The sequence below is a fragment of the Gopherus flavomarginatus genome, chromosome 7 (genome assembly GCF_025201925.1).
Source record: "Gopherus flavomarginatus isolate rGopFla2 chromosome 7, rGopFla2.mat.asm, whole genome shotgun sequence".
Classification (NCBI taxonomy): Eukaryota; Metazoa; Chordata; order Testudines; family Testudinidae; genus Gopherus; species Gopherus flavomarginatus.
The window spans coordinates 117,288,997-117,303,866 of NC_066623.1; the positions used below are offsets into that span (position 1 = coordinate 117,288,997).

The following is a 14,870-nucleotide window of genomic DNA, read 5'->3' on the forward strand; positions in this document are numbered from 1 at the left end:
TTTCTTCAGAGCTTAGCACAATGGGACCCAGATACGAATTAGAGTCTTTGAGTGCTACAACAATACAAAGAATTGTAATATCAATAGCAGTGTTTGAGTGAGGGGAGGGTGACAAAACTCAGCTACTCAGACTGTCATAGCTCTGCCTCACCTTGTCTTGGATAGTCTCATCTCTTTCTTGAATCTCTCTCTTCAGTCCCAGAACATCCTTCTCTAATGACTTAATGACACCTTGCAGCTTCTGCTGTTCCATTCTCATTGTCTCAATGTCATTGCTGCGCTCTTCAATCTCCTTCTGTAGGCTATTGAACTAGAGACACACAAATACTAACTTTCTCCAACTGCCATTCAATTTAACCATCCTACTTTGGCTGATTTCTTGTAGGCAATGTGGCAGAAGTGAGTTATGAGAAGGGATCTGAAGGATGAGAGTAATGAATTTAATAATGAGTTCAGGAAGGGCATTTCATGTGATGGGTCAGCATGGAAGAAAGCAAAGAGGGAAAACAAGTAACAAGAAGAGCCTTGAAGGTCAGAAGAAGCTTTGATTGGATACAATAGAGAAGAGAGAAGCCAGGAGCAATAGGCAAGGAAGACAATGATCTCAATAGATGCATTGTGTATGGATTGGAAGGGGGCAAGGTGGATGTCAGGGAAGCTAGACAGGAGAAGATGTCAGTAAACAAGATGGGATGGTGACTCTCCATAAGAGTTTTAGTAACATGAACAGGCAGAAAAGGTTAGGTGTGAGAAATGTTATGGAGAAGGTGGCAGCAAGATTTGGATGCACAGAGTTGAGACAGAGGGAAGAGTTAAAGACAACCTCAAGGTTACGGGTAGGCATACTTGGGCTAGCATTAATTTAGCTAATGCAGCTAAAAACAGCAGTGACAACACAACAGCATGGATCCCAGCATGAACTAGAAATGCAAGTACATATCCAGGATTCTGGGTCAGCTTGTACAGTCTGAACTGAAGCCCATGCCACCGTACCTTCATTGCTATTCGTAGCCACACTAACTAGATTAAAGCTGGGTATGAATACCCAAACTGCAATCACATCTCTCACTGCAGTATAGACAGGGCTGGTGCAACCATTTAGCGACGTGCTAGGATTGGGGGGGCAGTATTTTCTTCGGCAGCGACCGTGGCGGTCAGATCTTCAGCCGCCCCGGTCGCCACTGGCATTTAGGCAGAGAAAGCTGGGGCAGGGGAGCACAGGGAGGGCCGCCTGCAGCAAGTGTAGGGGGGCAGCACACAGGGGAACTCCCTGCCCCAGCTCACTCCTGTCCCGCCTTCTCCCCGAGCATGCCGTGGCCACTTTACTTCTCCCACCTCCCAGGCTTGCGGCGCCTAAGCTGATTGGTGCTGCAAGCCTGGGAGGTGGGAGAAGTGAAGCAGTGATGGCGTGCTCGGAGCAGAGGAGGAGCAGGAGTGAGCTAGGGCTGGGGAGGGTGCCTCAGGGCGAAGGGTGGGGAGCTGCTGCAGGGAGAGTGCCTCAGGGTGGAGGGGAGGAGCTGCTGCGGGGAGGGGGGTACCTCAGGGCGGGGACTCAGGGACGGGGGAGGGTGCAAGGTGGAAGTTTCGCCGGCCCTGAGTATAGAAATACTCTAACTGGACAGAGTCTTTCTAATTGCACATTGGTGCTTCTTGGCAAAGTTCTGAAAACAGGAGAGGCTTCTGAGCCATCTGCAGACTCAGGAAGACCACATCATGCTCTGCTTATCTTCAGATCTTCACAAGAGCAAAAGCTATTTCTTTTCTCTTTTTTATGAATGCTTAAATTCTATCTCTGGTATAAACACAGAAAATTCAACTCAGATACATAAATTATACTCAGTGAAGGTGCAGTCACAAAGCACTGCAGATCTCCTGGGAAACTGTGGTGAAGGCTTTATGGAGCAGTGTGTGTGCTTTTATGGAGGAATATGAATGAAGAGAGGGGGTCATTAGAAGTATAAGAAAAGGAGACTGTTCTGTGGCTAGATTGCAATATTGAAGGAAGCACAGATGGGAGGAAGAGTAGATACTAAAGGTGTGCTTGGATTCAAATGCAGGCTCTCTCCAAGCACAGAATCGGTGACCACAAACGACAGGTGGAATTTGTGACACACAAAGCACAGTCTAAACCCTGAGAGAAGCGACTGTGCAGCTAACGTGACAGAAGAGACAGAGATAGAGACATTTTCTACTTCAATATCCCAAATACAAATAAAGATATTTCCTCATATTACTGGGAACTGGAGAGTGATGTGAAAAAACTACCTAACCTTGGGAGAAAGGAAAGATGGCAGAGTTGGCTCCATGCTGTGTAGCAACCTGCCACTATATCAGGAATGGTAATCAGGACAGTACTGACAAATGGATGAAAGGGATCAAACCTCAAATACAGTACATAATCTTATCCTTCTTGAGTTGTACCTGCCCCTGAGAGAGATCTGAGAGAGTCTGAATTTTCCTTACACTTTGGCAACAATTGTATAGCTTGTCATTCTAATACAGTCATATTTACTTGAAAATTGTTAAGTGTCATGATGATGACAAACATAATCTTCTACAAATATATGAAGAGTATAAACACCAAGGAAGGAAAGGAATTGTTTACTACAAAGGGGTGAAAATTAAGGGAAATGGGATAAAACTAGGCACAAATGTTGGTGTTAATTTCCAGGAATACTTTCCTGAGAGTAAGATAAATATCAAATCATAGCAAAGTCTCCTGAGAAGCATGAGAAAGTTTAATTGCAAGAGATGGGACTATCTATTACTGTTGTTAATTATTTATATAGTGCTCCAAATTGTACTAGATATCAGTAAACTTAGTAGAAGGGAAAGCTCTGCATTGCCCCTGTGGCAGGGGGAACCTATAACTTCTCTTCTCCCTTTAATCTAGTCACTGTTACACCAGAACATAGGTTCTTTTTTTGCTCCGAATACTGTAAGATTCCCAAGCTATATTATAGGAAGGAGCAGTTGCCCTTTCATGCCTCAGTAAAATGCTGTGCATGTCTAGATATAGACTAGTACTCTCATTAAACACATTCTACACTCAACTCAGCCTTAGTATTCCAGGTGCCAAATAAGATTCCCTTAGAGAACTGAAGTTACCTTTTTCCTCATGATTCCTGTCTCTCCTTTCAGCCGCAGGTTTGATTCTCTCTCTTCCCGAAGTCGTCTCTCATACTTGATTTTGATTTCCTGGATTTCCCGATCTTCATCTTCTTCAATCTGTTTCTTAGTTTCTTCAAACTCTCGAAGCTGCTGCCTCGCATCATCCTGTGCCTGGAATCAGGAAAAGAAAATTGGAGACAGAGGTGGGAGGGTAAGGATCTTTAGAATAACTATCAGACTTTGTATTTTGTTCAGTTTCTCCTCAGAGGTGCCTGGGGAATAGTAACAGTGGGTCCATAAAATCTGTGGAAGCTACTGGCAATGGGGAAGAAGAGTTAACTACTTACTTATCTGCAATTATCATTTTCTTCTGAGCATATATATACTTTAATGGATCTCTGAGCTTTGACTGCACTAACACTATTTAAACATATTTCAATTCCAAGATAATTAAATTTCTTTCAAAAAATTGTTAAACAGACTGTCACAGGGTGGTGGGCCCCTGAAAATTAAATAGGTCCAGCTTCTCTGTGCCACAAGAGGTGCTCCTAGTTTGACCAGTTAGGAGGGCAGGGAAGTTCCTGGATCTATACAATAACAGGGAAAGTCTGAGAGAGCAGAGAGACCCAGTGAGTCAGGACTGCAAGGGTCAATCAGGAAGAATACAAGTGAGAGCTGCCTGGTCAGTCAGTCAGTCTAGGCATATGAGAGCTGCCGGAACCCAGAAGAAGTTTTCTGGAGGAAGGCTGAAGGCAGACAGAGCAAGTGGGATTTGCTGGCTGACCTCCCCAAGCCAGAGACTCACAGACCAGACAGCTGAAGGCAGGAAGAGCAGCAGAAGGAGGTGCCTGCTGGCTCCAAGCCAGAAAGCCTGAATTGAGGGTCAGAGAGAGCTGAAGACAAGAGAACAGTGGAGGGTGAGTAGGGAGAGGGCCCAAAACATAAGGCCTTATATCAGAGTCCTGGTATGAGGCCTGAGGCTAGGGCTAAAGCAGTTAAAACTTTGCTGATATAAAGCAAAGTTAAGTTGTGAGCAAAAGGCCCTGGCTCTTTTGGTAAGTATAGGGCTGATATTACGAAAACATATATTCCTAAGCATTGCTAGGCACAAAGCACTCACGCAAGCACATTCCAGACAGGTGGTACCAGAACACCCCGATACCAAACACATTCCCCAAAGATAACAGGAACACACTAACCCATTTAAAGGATAAGGTCAGGATGATAGCATCATAGATAGAGATGTTTTGATCAAGACTACAGGTACAAGGTGACGGGTGGCACCCTAATATGTCAGAGAGTGGCACCCTGATATGGCAGGGGCGATACGTAACTTGTTTGTATTGGTGTATAAAGATGTATCTCAGAGGCAATGTCATTGTCTGGTCGAGAGGAGAAAAGACGGTTACTCACTTTTGTAACTGTTGTTCTTCGAGATGTGTTGCTCATATCCATTCCAGTTAGGTGTGCACGCCGTGCGTGCATGCTCGTAGGAAGATTTTTACCCTAGCAACCCCGGTGGGTTGGCAGGGTCACCCCCTGGAGTGGCGCCGCCATGGCGCCGGATATATACCCCTGCTGACCCGACCACTCCTCAGTTCCTTCTTGCCGGATACTCTGACAGTGGGGAAGGAGGGCGGGTTTGGAATGGATATGAGCAACACATCTTGAAGAAAAACAGTTACAAAAGTGAGCAACCGTCTTTTCTTCTTCGAGCGACTGCTCATATCCATTCCAGTTAGGTGATTCCCAAGCCTTACCTAGGCAGTGGGGTCGGAGTGAGATGTCGCAGAGCGTAACACTGCGGAGCCGAAGGTTGCGTCATCCCTAGACTGCTGAACCAGGGCATAGTGGGAGGCGAAGGTATGGACCGAGGACCAGATAGCTGTGCGACAAATCTCATGAATAGGTACGTTAGCGAGGAAAGCAGCCGATGAGGCCTGAGCCCTGGTAGAGTGCGCAGTCACGTGGCTTGATGGAACATAAGCCAAGTCGCAACAGGTGCAGATGCACGACATCACCCAGGAGGAAATCCGCTGCGAGGAAACGGGTAGGCCCTTGATACGCTCAGACACCGCAACAAAGAGTTGGGGGGTTCTGCGAAATGGTTTTGTTCGCTCAATATAAAAAGCGAGCACTCTACGGACCTCTAGGGAGTGTAGCTGCTGCTCCCTGCGAGACGAATGTGGCTTTGGGAAGAAGACAGGTAGGAAGATCTCCTGGTTAACATGGAAGGCTGATACCACTTTGGGGAGAAAGGCTGGATGTGGTCGCAACTGCACCTTGTCCCTGTGGAATACACTATGTATGGGGGATCTACCATGAGGGCCCGAAGCTCGGAGACTCATCTCGCCGATGTGATGGCCACCAGGAAAGCGGTTTTCCATGAGAGGTAGAGAAGGGAGCAAGTTGCTAACGGCTCGAATGGGGCAGACATGAGTCTGGCAAGAACCAGGTTAAGGTCCCAGGTTGGGGCAGGGCGGCGTACCTAGGGGTAGAGGCGCTCTAGGCCCTTAAGGAATCTAGACACCATCGGGTGTGAGAATACCGAGCGGCCATTCTCCCCTGGGTGGAAGGTAGAGATGGCTGCCAAATGGACCCTCAAAGATGATACCGCTAGGCCATGTTGTTTGAGAGACCAGAGGTAATCCAAGATGTTAGGGATGGAGACCTCGGTGGGAAGGAAGTTCCACTCCACGCACCAGCACGTGAAACGCTTCCACTTGGCCAAATATGTCACTCTAGTGGAAGGCTTCCTGCTACCCAGGAGCACCTGTTGCACTGGGGCTGAGAAACGTAGCTCAGACTGGGTCAGCCACTCAGGAGCCATGCCGTGAGGTGGAGGGACTGAAGGTCCGGGTGACGCAGTTTGCCGTGGTCCTGAGTGATCAGGTCCAGGTGAAGAGGCAGGGGGACAGGGTCGGCTATGGACAGATCTAGCAACATGGTGTACCAGTGTTGCCGAGGCCACGCTGGAGGTATCATGATTAAGCAGGCTTTGTCCCTGCGTACTTTCAGGAGGACTCTGTGGACGAGCGGAAATGGTCCGCGTAGAGCAAGTGCGTCGTCCACGGTATAAGGAAGGTGTCCACCACTGAACCGGTGACAGTCCTTGAAAGGAGCAGAACATCTGGCATTTCCTGTTTCCGTGGGACGCGAAGAGGTCTATCCGGGGAAACTCCCACCTCCGGAAGAGCGAAAGAGTAACGTCCGGGTGAAGTGACCATTCGTAGGAAAGGAAGGATCTGCTGAGGCGATCCGCCAGCATGTTCTGAACTCCCGGGAGAAAGGACGCGATGAGGTGTATAGAGTGGGCTATGCAAAAGTCCCAGAGTCGTAAGGCCTCTTGACACAGAGGCGAAGACCTCGTGCCACCTTGCTTGTTTATATAGTGCATGGCTGTTGTGTTGTTGGTGAATACTGACACACAATGGCCCTGTAAGTGCTGTTGGAACATCTGGCAAGCAAGGCGGACTGCTCTCAGCTCCCGGACGTTGATGTGCAGGGTCAGCTCTTAAGATGACCAAAGGCCCTGGGTGCGTAGGTGCCTGAGGTGAGCCCCCCAACCCAGGGATGATGCGTCCGTTGTCAGGGACGCTGAGGGCTGGGGCGGATGGAACGGGAGCCCTGCACACACCATGGAGGGATCCAGCCACCACTCTAAGGAGTCTAGGACGGTTGGGGGAACGGTGACAACCATGTCCATAGCATCCCTGGCTGGTCGGTATCGTCAGTTGAGCCACGACTGGAGGGGCCGGAGGCGCAGTCTGGCATATTTCGTTCCGAATGTACAGGCCACCATGTGGCCCAGGAGAGCGAGGCAAGTGCATACCGAAGTCAATGGTGCCGCTTGCAGACTCTGGATGATGACTACCATAGTCTGGAACCGTGGCAGTGGTAGACAGGCTCTGGCAAGACTGGAGTCCAGGGTGGCACCAATAAATTCTATCCTCTGAGTGGGGATCAGAGTCGATTTTTCCGCATTGATCATTAGGCCTAGATGTAGGAAAAGGTCCTTGGCAATGCGGACGTGACGGAGGACTTGCGCCTCGGAGGTCCCTCGGATGAGCCAGTCGTCTAGATATGGAAACACGTGTATCCGACTGCGGCGGAGGTGGGCGGCGACTACAGCCATACATTTGCTGAATACTCTTGGGGCTGGAGAGAGGCCGAACAGGAGGACTGTGAACTGAAAATGTTGGCGGTTGGCCACGAACCGGAGGAACCTCCTGTGAAGTGGGAAGATGGCTATGTGGAAGTAGGCATCTTTCATGTCGAGGGCGGCATACCAGTCTCCAGGATCCAGGGATGGGATAATGGTCCCCAGGGATACCATATGGAACTTTATCATATATCTGCTGAGTTCCCGCAGATCGAGGATAGGTCTGAGACCTCCTTTTGCCTTGGGAATTAGGAAGTAGCAGGAGTAAAACCCCTTGCCCCATTCGTGCTCCGGTACCTCCTCTATGGCTCCTTTGGCGAGAAGCGTTTGCACCTCCTGGAGGATGAGTTGCTCGTGAGAGGGGTCCCTGAAGAGGGACGAGGGAGGAGGGTGGAAGGGGGGGCTTGTAATAAATTGGAGGTGGTATCCAAATTCCAGCGTGCGTAAGACCCAGCGATCTGACGTTAGCTGGGACCACACAGGGAGGAAAAAGGAAAGATGGTTGGAGAAAGGAGGGGACGGGTCCTTTAAAGAAACTGGTACAACGCCCTCGGGCGCACCTTCAAAAGGAAGGTTTTGGCCCTGAGGAAGGTTGGAGGAGCCTTGGTTTTGGCCCCTGTCATAAACAGAGTGTTAAGGGTTAATGTCTCTTATACCTGTAAAGGGTTACAAGTAGGAAACTGGACACCTGACCAGAAGACCAATCAGAAGACAAGATACTTTTAAATTCGGGTGGAGGGAAGTTTGGGTGTGAGTTCTTTGTTCTTCTCTCGGAGGGTCTGAGAGAGACCAGATATTACTACAGGCTCTCTAAGTCTCTTTTCAAGTAGTGAGTAAAAAACAGGCTGTTTAGGGTTTTTTTTTTAATTGTTTTACTCTATTTGCAATTGTGGATCTGGCTGGTTAACTTTTATGTGTGTAGTTGCTGGGAATATTTTGATTTGTATTGGTACTGGGGGAAAAGTCTCCTTCTGGTATCTGTAAGCTACAGGACCCTGTATATTGACATCTTGAAGTTAAACGCTGCACACCATGTCATAGCATTCTTTCTCAGATCTGAACCTTAGAGTTCAGAAAATGAGATACTAGCATGAATTTTCCTAAGCTTAATTCCCAGCTTATATTTGATAGGCTGCCACCACCCAAAAATATAGTGTTTTTGGGCACTCTGACCTCCCCAACCTTCCCTGGGGACCCCAAGAACCCAGACCCCTTGGGTTCTTAAAACAAGGAGAAATAAACCATTCCCCCACCTTCCCCCTCTCAGAACTTCCCTCCCTGGGCTATCCTGAGATACTGATCTAACCTCTTAAATCACCATACAGAGGAGCATCTCCCTTCCCTTCCACAAAGAGGCAAACAGATTCAAGGAAAACAGAGAGAGATTTTCTCTCTCCCCCTCCCGTCTCCCCACCCGTCCTGGTGAGTTATCCCAATCCCCTGGGATAAAACAAGGGAAACAGAGAAAAAAACAATCAATCAGGTTCTCTAAAAAGAAATCTTTTAATAAAAGAAAGGAAAAAGTAAAGAATTATCTCTGTAACTTCAAGATGTCAATATACAGGGTCCTATAGCTTACAGATACCAGAAAGAGACTTTCCTCCCAGTACCAACACAAATCAAAATATTCCCAGCAACTACACATATAAAAGTTAACCAGCCAGATCCACAATTGCAAATAGAATAAAACAATTAAAACAAAAACCTAAACCGCCTGTTTTTTACTCACTACTTGAAAAGAGACTTAGAGAGCCTGTAGTAATGTCTGGTCTCTCTCAGACCCTCCGAGAGAAGAACAAAGAACAAAGAACTCACACCCAAACTTCCCTCCACCCGAATTTAAAAGTATCTTGTCTTCTGATTGGTCTTCTGGTCAGGTGTCCAGTTTCCTGCTTGTAACCCTTTACAGATATAAGAGACATTAACCCTTAACACTCTGTTTATGACAGCCCCCTTGGTTGCCCGATTGCCTTTGGCGACCAGTTCTGCCTCGCCTTCTGGCGAAGTCTTGCCTCTGCCGGGGCTGAGGATATGGGCGGTGCAGTTGGGGCCGGAAAGGCCTGCGCTGAGTCACTGGCGCGTGCATGTCTAACAAGCGCATAATGACCCTGTTGTCTTTTAGGCTCTGCAGCCTAGGGTCAGTTTTATCTGAGAACAGCCCTTGGCCCTCAAAGGGAAGATCCTGAATAGTGTGTTGGAGCTCCGGGGGGAGGCTGGAGACCTGCAGCCACGAGATACGCCGCATAGTCACGTCAGAGGCCAGAGTCCTGGCAGCTAAGACCGTGGCGTCCAGGGAAGCCTGGAGGGAAGTTCTTGCCACCTTCTTTCCTTCATCGAGGATCGCCGAGAACTCCTGTCGTGTGTCCTGTGGAAGCAACTCCTTAAATTTGTCCGCTGCCACCCAGGTGTTATAACTATAGCGGCTAAGGAGGGCTTGCTGATTGGACATGCGGAGTTGGAGTGCCCTTGCGGAACAGACTTTGCACCCTAGCAAGTCCATGCGTCTCGCGTCCTTTGATTTAGGGGCTGGAGCCTGCTGGCCATGGCGCTCCCTCTCGTTAACCGACTGGACAACGAGGGAACAAGGAGGAGGGTGGACATAGAGATATTCATAGCCCTTGGAGGGCACCATGTATTTATGCTCTACAGCTCGCGCAGCAGGTGGGACAGAGGCCGTGGACTGCCAGATCGTAGTGGCATTGGCCTGTATGGTCCTAATGAAGGGAAGAGCCACTCTAGTGGGGGCATCTGATGACAAAATGTCTACCACTGGGTCCTGTACCTCCGGGACCTCCTCAGCCTGCAAGTTCATATTTTGTGCAACACGCCTGAGGAGGTCTTGGTGGGCCATGAGGTCGATTGGTGGAGGGCCAACAGACGAGGTTCCAGCTACAGCCTCGTCAGGGGAGGATGAAGAGGAGAGACCTGGAACAAGCGGGTCTGACGAAGGCTCCTCCTGGTGGATGATCTCTGTCTCCCTGGGGAGCTGGGAGTCCTGAGGCTGGGTCAACCCTTCCTCCATAGGAGGAGGAGGAGGGCGGGTGATCGTGGCTTCCGGCCCCCGGTGTTCTGAGGTGGCCGAGCGCGATGGACCTGGGTGAGAGCCTTGGGCCTGATGGTACGCCCAAGGCGTCCAGAAACCCCACTGTTGTGGCCCATGATCTTGAGGCTGAGGCTCATGGAATAATGCAGCAGGCACATCGGTGTCTGGGGCGTATGCACTATCCACCTGAGAAGACACGGACGGGTGTCGGGATGGCCAGGGAGGAGCCGAGCGAGCCTGGTATGAGTCCTTCACTCTCGCCGCTGGAGATCTCCTCGGTGCCGGGGATCGGTACCGGGAGTCATATCGGTGCCGAGAGCGAGACCGGGACCTACAACCGGTGCAGTGCTGGGAGGTCGACCTGGATCTCGAAGGCCTGCGGCGGGACCGGCTGCGAGAGTCTCGGTGACGGGAGCGGTGCCTAGAGCCGGAGCGGTACCAAGAGTACTGGGCAGGATGAGAAGTGGATCTGTGCCGTGAATATGACCGGTACCGCCAAGGTGAGCGGTGCTGGGACTGTGAGCGGCATCTAGACCAGGACAGTTCATGAGACCGCGAGCGGCGCCGGGACCTGGATCGAGATCGGTGCCAGCTTGCTGATTCCAGTGAAGGTCTCATTGTGGTTGGCTTGCCTCTGGAATGTATTACCCGCACTGACGGTGCCGGTGGCTGAGGCAGGGCAGACTCAGTCATCACTATAAGGTCCCTGGCTGAGGAGAATGTCTCCGGTGTGGAGGGCATCATAAGCTCAACCACAGGCCTTGGCGGGGAGCTCTCAAGGACCTGACTCAACGGCCCTCTCGGGACCGGAGTCGACGGTACCACAGTCGTTGGTGCCACAGCAGGAGTAGGTGCCGGGCGGTCCAAACGAGGGTGAGTCTGCATCGAAGGCGTGGAGGAAGCGGAGGGCCTCCGATTAGGTCCCTGTGCTGGAGAAGGCCGGTGCCGAGGTGTCTTGGCAGAGCCGGCGCGGTCCGATGCAGGAGGAGCGCTGTCAGCGCTCGGTGCCGAGGACAGCGGGTTCAGGGCTGCCTCCCTAAGGAGAGTCTTCAAGCGAAAGTCCCTTTCCTTTTTTGTCCAGGGCTTAAAAGCCTTACAAATGCGGCACTTATCTGAGATGTGCGATTCCCCGAGGCACTTTAGGCAAGAGTCGTGGGGATCGCTCGTGGGCATCGGCTTTTTACAGGCCGAGCACGGTTTGAACCCCGGTGAACCGTAAAACTAATTACACTATAGACTAAGTCAACTATGTACAACAAGATATCGAATGAACAAGGAGAAGCTAGGGAAGTGGAGGACAGCTAAGCCGCGCTCCACTGTTCCAACGACCGACACGAGTGGTAAGAAGGAACTGAGAAGTGGTCGGGTCAGCAGGGGTATATATCCGGCGCCATGGCGGCGCCACTCCAGGGGGCGACCCTGCCGACCCACCGGGGTTGCTAGGGTAAAAATCTTCCGACGAGCGTGCACGCACGGTGCGCACACCTAACTGGAATGGATATGAGCAATCACTCGAAGAAGAATGGAAAGTCCTGGCATTCACTGAGCTGGTCCATTGTCACGGGCATACATGTGTTAGTATACCTGTAACCATTGAGCCCGGGCATTAGCACCATGCCTTGTTGGCAATAAACCTGACCAAGTTCCTTCACTGAAAATCGAGTCTGTGGATTTATTGGGTGGTATGCTCGAGGTTTGCTGTGCCAGCTGTCTGCGCAGAGCTGGGACAGCACAGAGGGAGAACACACATGCAGCCGAACATCTGATGACAGAGGGGCTTACCTACTTATGTCTGCATACTGGAGAGAAGGACCTAGGGGGACAGTGAGAGTGCCATAGTGCGTAAGAGATGCTCCCCTGGTAAAGATGACCTCTCTGTAAGGCTATGGGGAGTTAGGGAGTTCCCACTGGGAAGAGTAGGGTTGTGCTCCAGCTAGAAGGGCAGGGGAGGCTGTCCCACAAAGGGACAATAAAGGACTGACAAAGAGTCTGGAAGTGACAGCTGGAAAACTGAGGGCAGACTTTTAGCATTTTAGCAGCGTAGGGACAGACACTACCTACTGGATTCAGGGATCTAGAACTTTGAAGTGTAGGAGTTCCCACCAAGCCCATGTACACAGGTCTGAGTGTGGGGATCTATTAAGGTGGGTGTGGCATTATGCCCCATATTCTTCATAGTAATATTAATATAATAGTAATATGATATGAGTATGGCTTAATTATAATGTATTTTGTGCAAGACAAGGCATGTGAGATATCACTGAAAAGGTTATAATTTACTGGATCTGATTATCCTATTTGTATGTATGTATCATTTTTGTATCTGAACTTAGGAATATCGACTGTGTATCTGTATTACAAATATTTTACACTTGTTAAATGCCCACTAGGCAGAATGCAGTCAGTCTAGATGGCTGGCTGGGAAGGGCCATTAGAGAAAATAACAGGCCTTAGAAGAAGTTTCTCTCTCACCACTGAGCCTTTCTGAGGACGCTACAAACAGTGTCTTAGTCTTGGCTGCTGTGACACTACAGGGTCATGTGATCAGGATCAACTGATACTGGACTACATCTTGGAATGCCAGTGTTTTTCCACTGACCGGGTGTGGGAACCAAGCTGGAGACAAAGGGTTCCTGCCATATGCAAAAGTTATTTAAGGCAGGGGAGTGACATCATTGAGTTCGTCACTGACTCTCCGCCCAAAGGAGACTATTGGAAACCCCCGAGGAACAAGGACTGAACTGGAGGGAAGTGCTGGACCCAGGCTGGAGAGGTTTCTAGCCTTGGAGAAGATTACCTGGGGTTTTTAAGCTGCAAGGGCAGGTGGCCCCTTAAGAATCTCTGCAACCAGCTTAAATAATCATTTAGGGTAAGAATTTTCTACTCATATCTAATATCTTAGTATATTAAGCTTAGATTCTGTTTTTGTTTATTTGCTAGGTGTCACGGAGCCACCGGGCCAATGCTCTGGAAGTACTCCATATGAAGCCAGTCAGGACTCTGGGAGAGACTCCTCTCTCTGAGCATAAGATCGCCAGGGCAAGAAGCTTACACAGCTTCAATCTTCCTGGGTCAGACTTCGGAGAATTCGGCATCTCCTTCCACACCATGCGCTTCCCGCAGCGAGTTCGCTCCTAGGGAAGCCAGAGGGCCCTGTACCCCAACTCCATAGTCAGATGTAACTCTCAGCCAGAGTAAAATGGAAGGTTTATTAGTCAACAGGATGACAGTGTAGAACAGAACTTGTTAGCACAGAAATCAGTGACTTTCAGCCAAATCCATCACGGGGAGTCCTGGGCAAGACGGCCTGAACTCTTCCTCTTCCAGTCCCCCAAACAGACTGCCCATCTTCCAGTGACCTGACCTCAGACACCCTCACTGCTCCTCCTCCTTCCTTTGTCTTATTTCCCAAGCCAAGAGTCACCTGGTTGCATTCCCCTCCTGGGTCTCAGGTTACGAAAGGCACCGGTCATAGCATACATGCAGACAGCTGGAGCAGCCTCTCCTGCCCCAGAGGTCTCAGCCAAAGTCACACACTCCTATTCCCACCTCCGAGGTATTGGTGCAGCACCCAGGGAAACTGACGTGCATCTGATGAAGTGGGTATTCACCCACGAAAGCTCATGCTCCAAAACATCTGTTAGTCTATAAGGTGCCATGGGATTCTTTGCTGCTTTTACAGATCCAGACTAACACGGCTACCCCTCTGATACTTGAGTCACATATTATACATGCAAAAAAGTAAAACTCACATAGGCTCAACAGTAAGACTCACATACAACATAACAAGGAAAAATCCTCACTTTGTCACACTAGGTAATCTGCTTTGATCTGTTTGCTATCCCTTGTAATCACGTAACATCTATCTTTTGTAGTTAATAAAATTTGTTTTTGCTTTATCACAAACCAGCATGTGGGAGTTATAACTTGGGGTAAAAAGCTGTTGTATATTTCCTCTCCACATTGAGGGAGAGGGCGATTTCATGTGCTTACACTGTACAGTTCTCTGTACGGCACAAGATGGTATAATTTTAGGTTTACCCTCCAGAGGGGGTTATGCACTTGTGTATCTGGGCAGTTCCTTTGCTGAAGCCTTCCCAGGCAGAGGAGATCACAAAGGCTGTATGTTTCTGCAGCTAGGTGTGTCCCTACCTCTGTGTGTGCTGGTGGAGGTGCAAACTGGAGCCTGGGAGAGAGCTTGGGAGGCTGGTCACAGCAGTACAGAATAAAGGGAACCGAGGCTGGTGGATCAGGTGGGCTCAGTGGTACCCCAGTTCCAGGTGGCACCCTGGGGGGAACCCATCATAGTGAGTATCTTGAGAATGGGAGACTCTAGGTAAATAACTCCCCCTATAACCATGTTGAACAGTTCCCAAGACAAGCAATGAAGTGGGGACTTCTCAGAAGCACGAAAAACAAGTAATCTTGACACACGAGTAGAAAGGTCAAGAGAGGGGAAAGAATAAAATTGGAGAAAGTCCAGAAAAGAGCAACAAAAATGGTTAAAGTTCTAGAAAACATGGCGTATGAGGGAAGACTGAAAAAACTGGGTTT

At 49.6% G+C, this 14,870-nt stretch overlaps 1 protein-coding gene across 3 annotated transcripts in view; it reads right to left on the reverse strand.

Annotated features, from left to right (window-relative positions):
- The window catches only part of CFAP57 (cilia and flagella associated protein 57), a 177,977-nt gene that overhangs the window by 41,061 nt on the left and 122,046 nt on the right, over window positions 1-14,870 (reverse strand). For 2 of the 3 annotated variants that reach the window (XM_050961106.1, XM_050961108.1), the window contains 2 exons: window positions 3,109-3,282; window positions 152-310 (listed from right to left, as the gene is read on the reverse strand). In XM_050961106.1, coding sequence (XP_050817063.1) covers window positions 152-310; window positions 3,109-3,282 — 333 coding nt within the window. The remainder of the gene's footprint in view (window positions 1-151; window positions 311-3,108; window positions 3,283-14,870) is intronic. The other variant, XM_050961107.1, reaches the window with a different exon arrangement.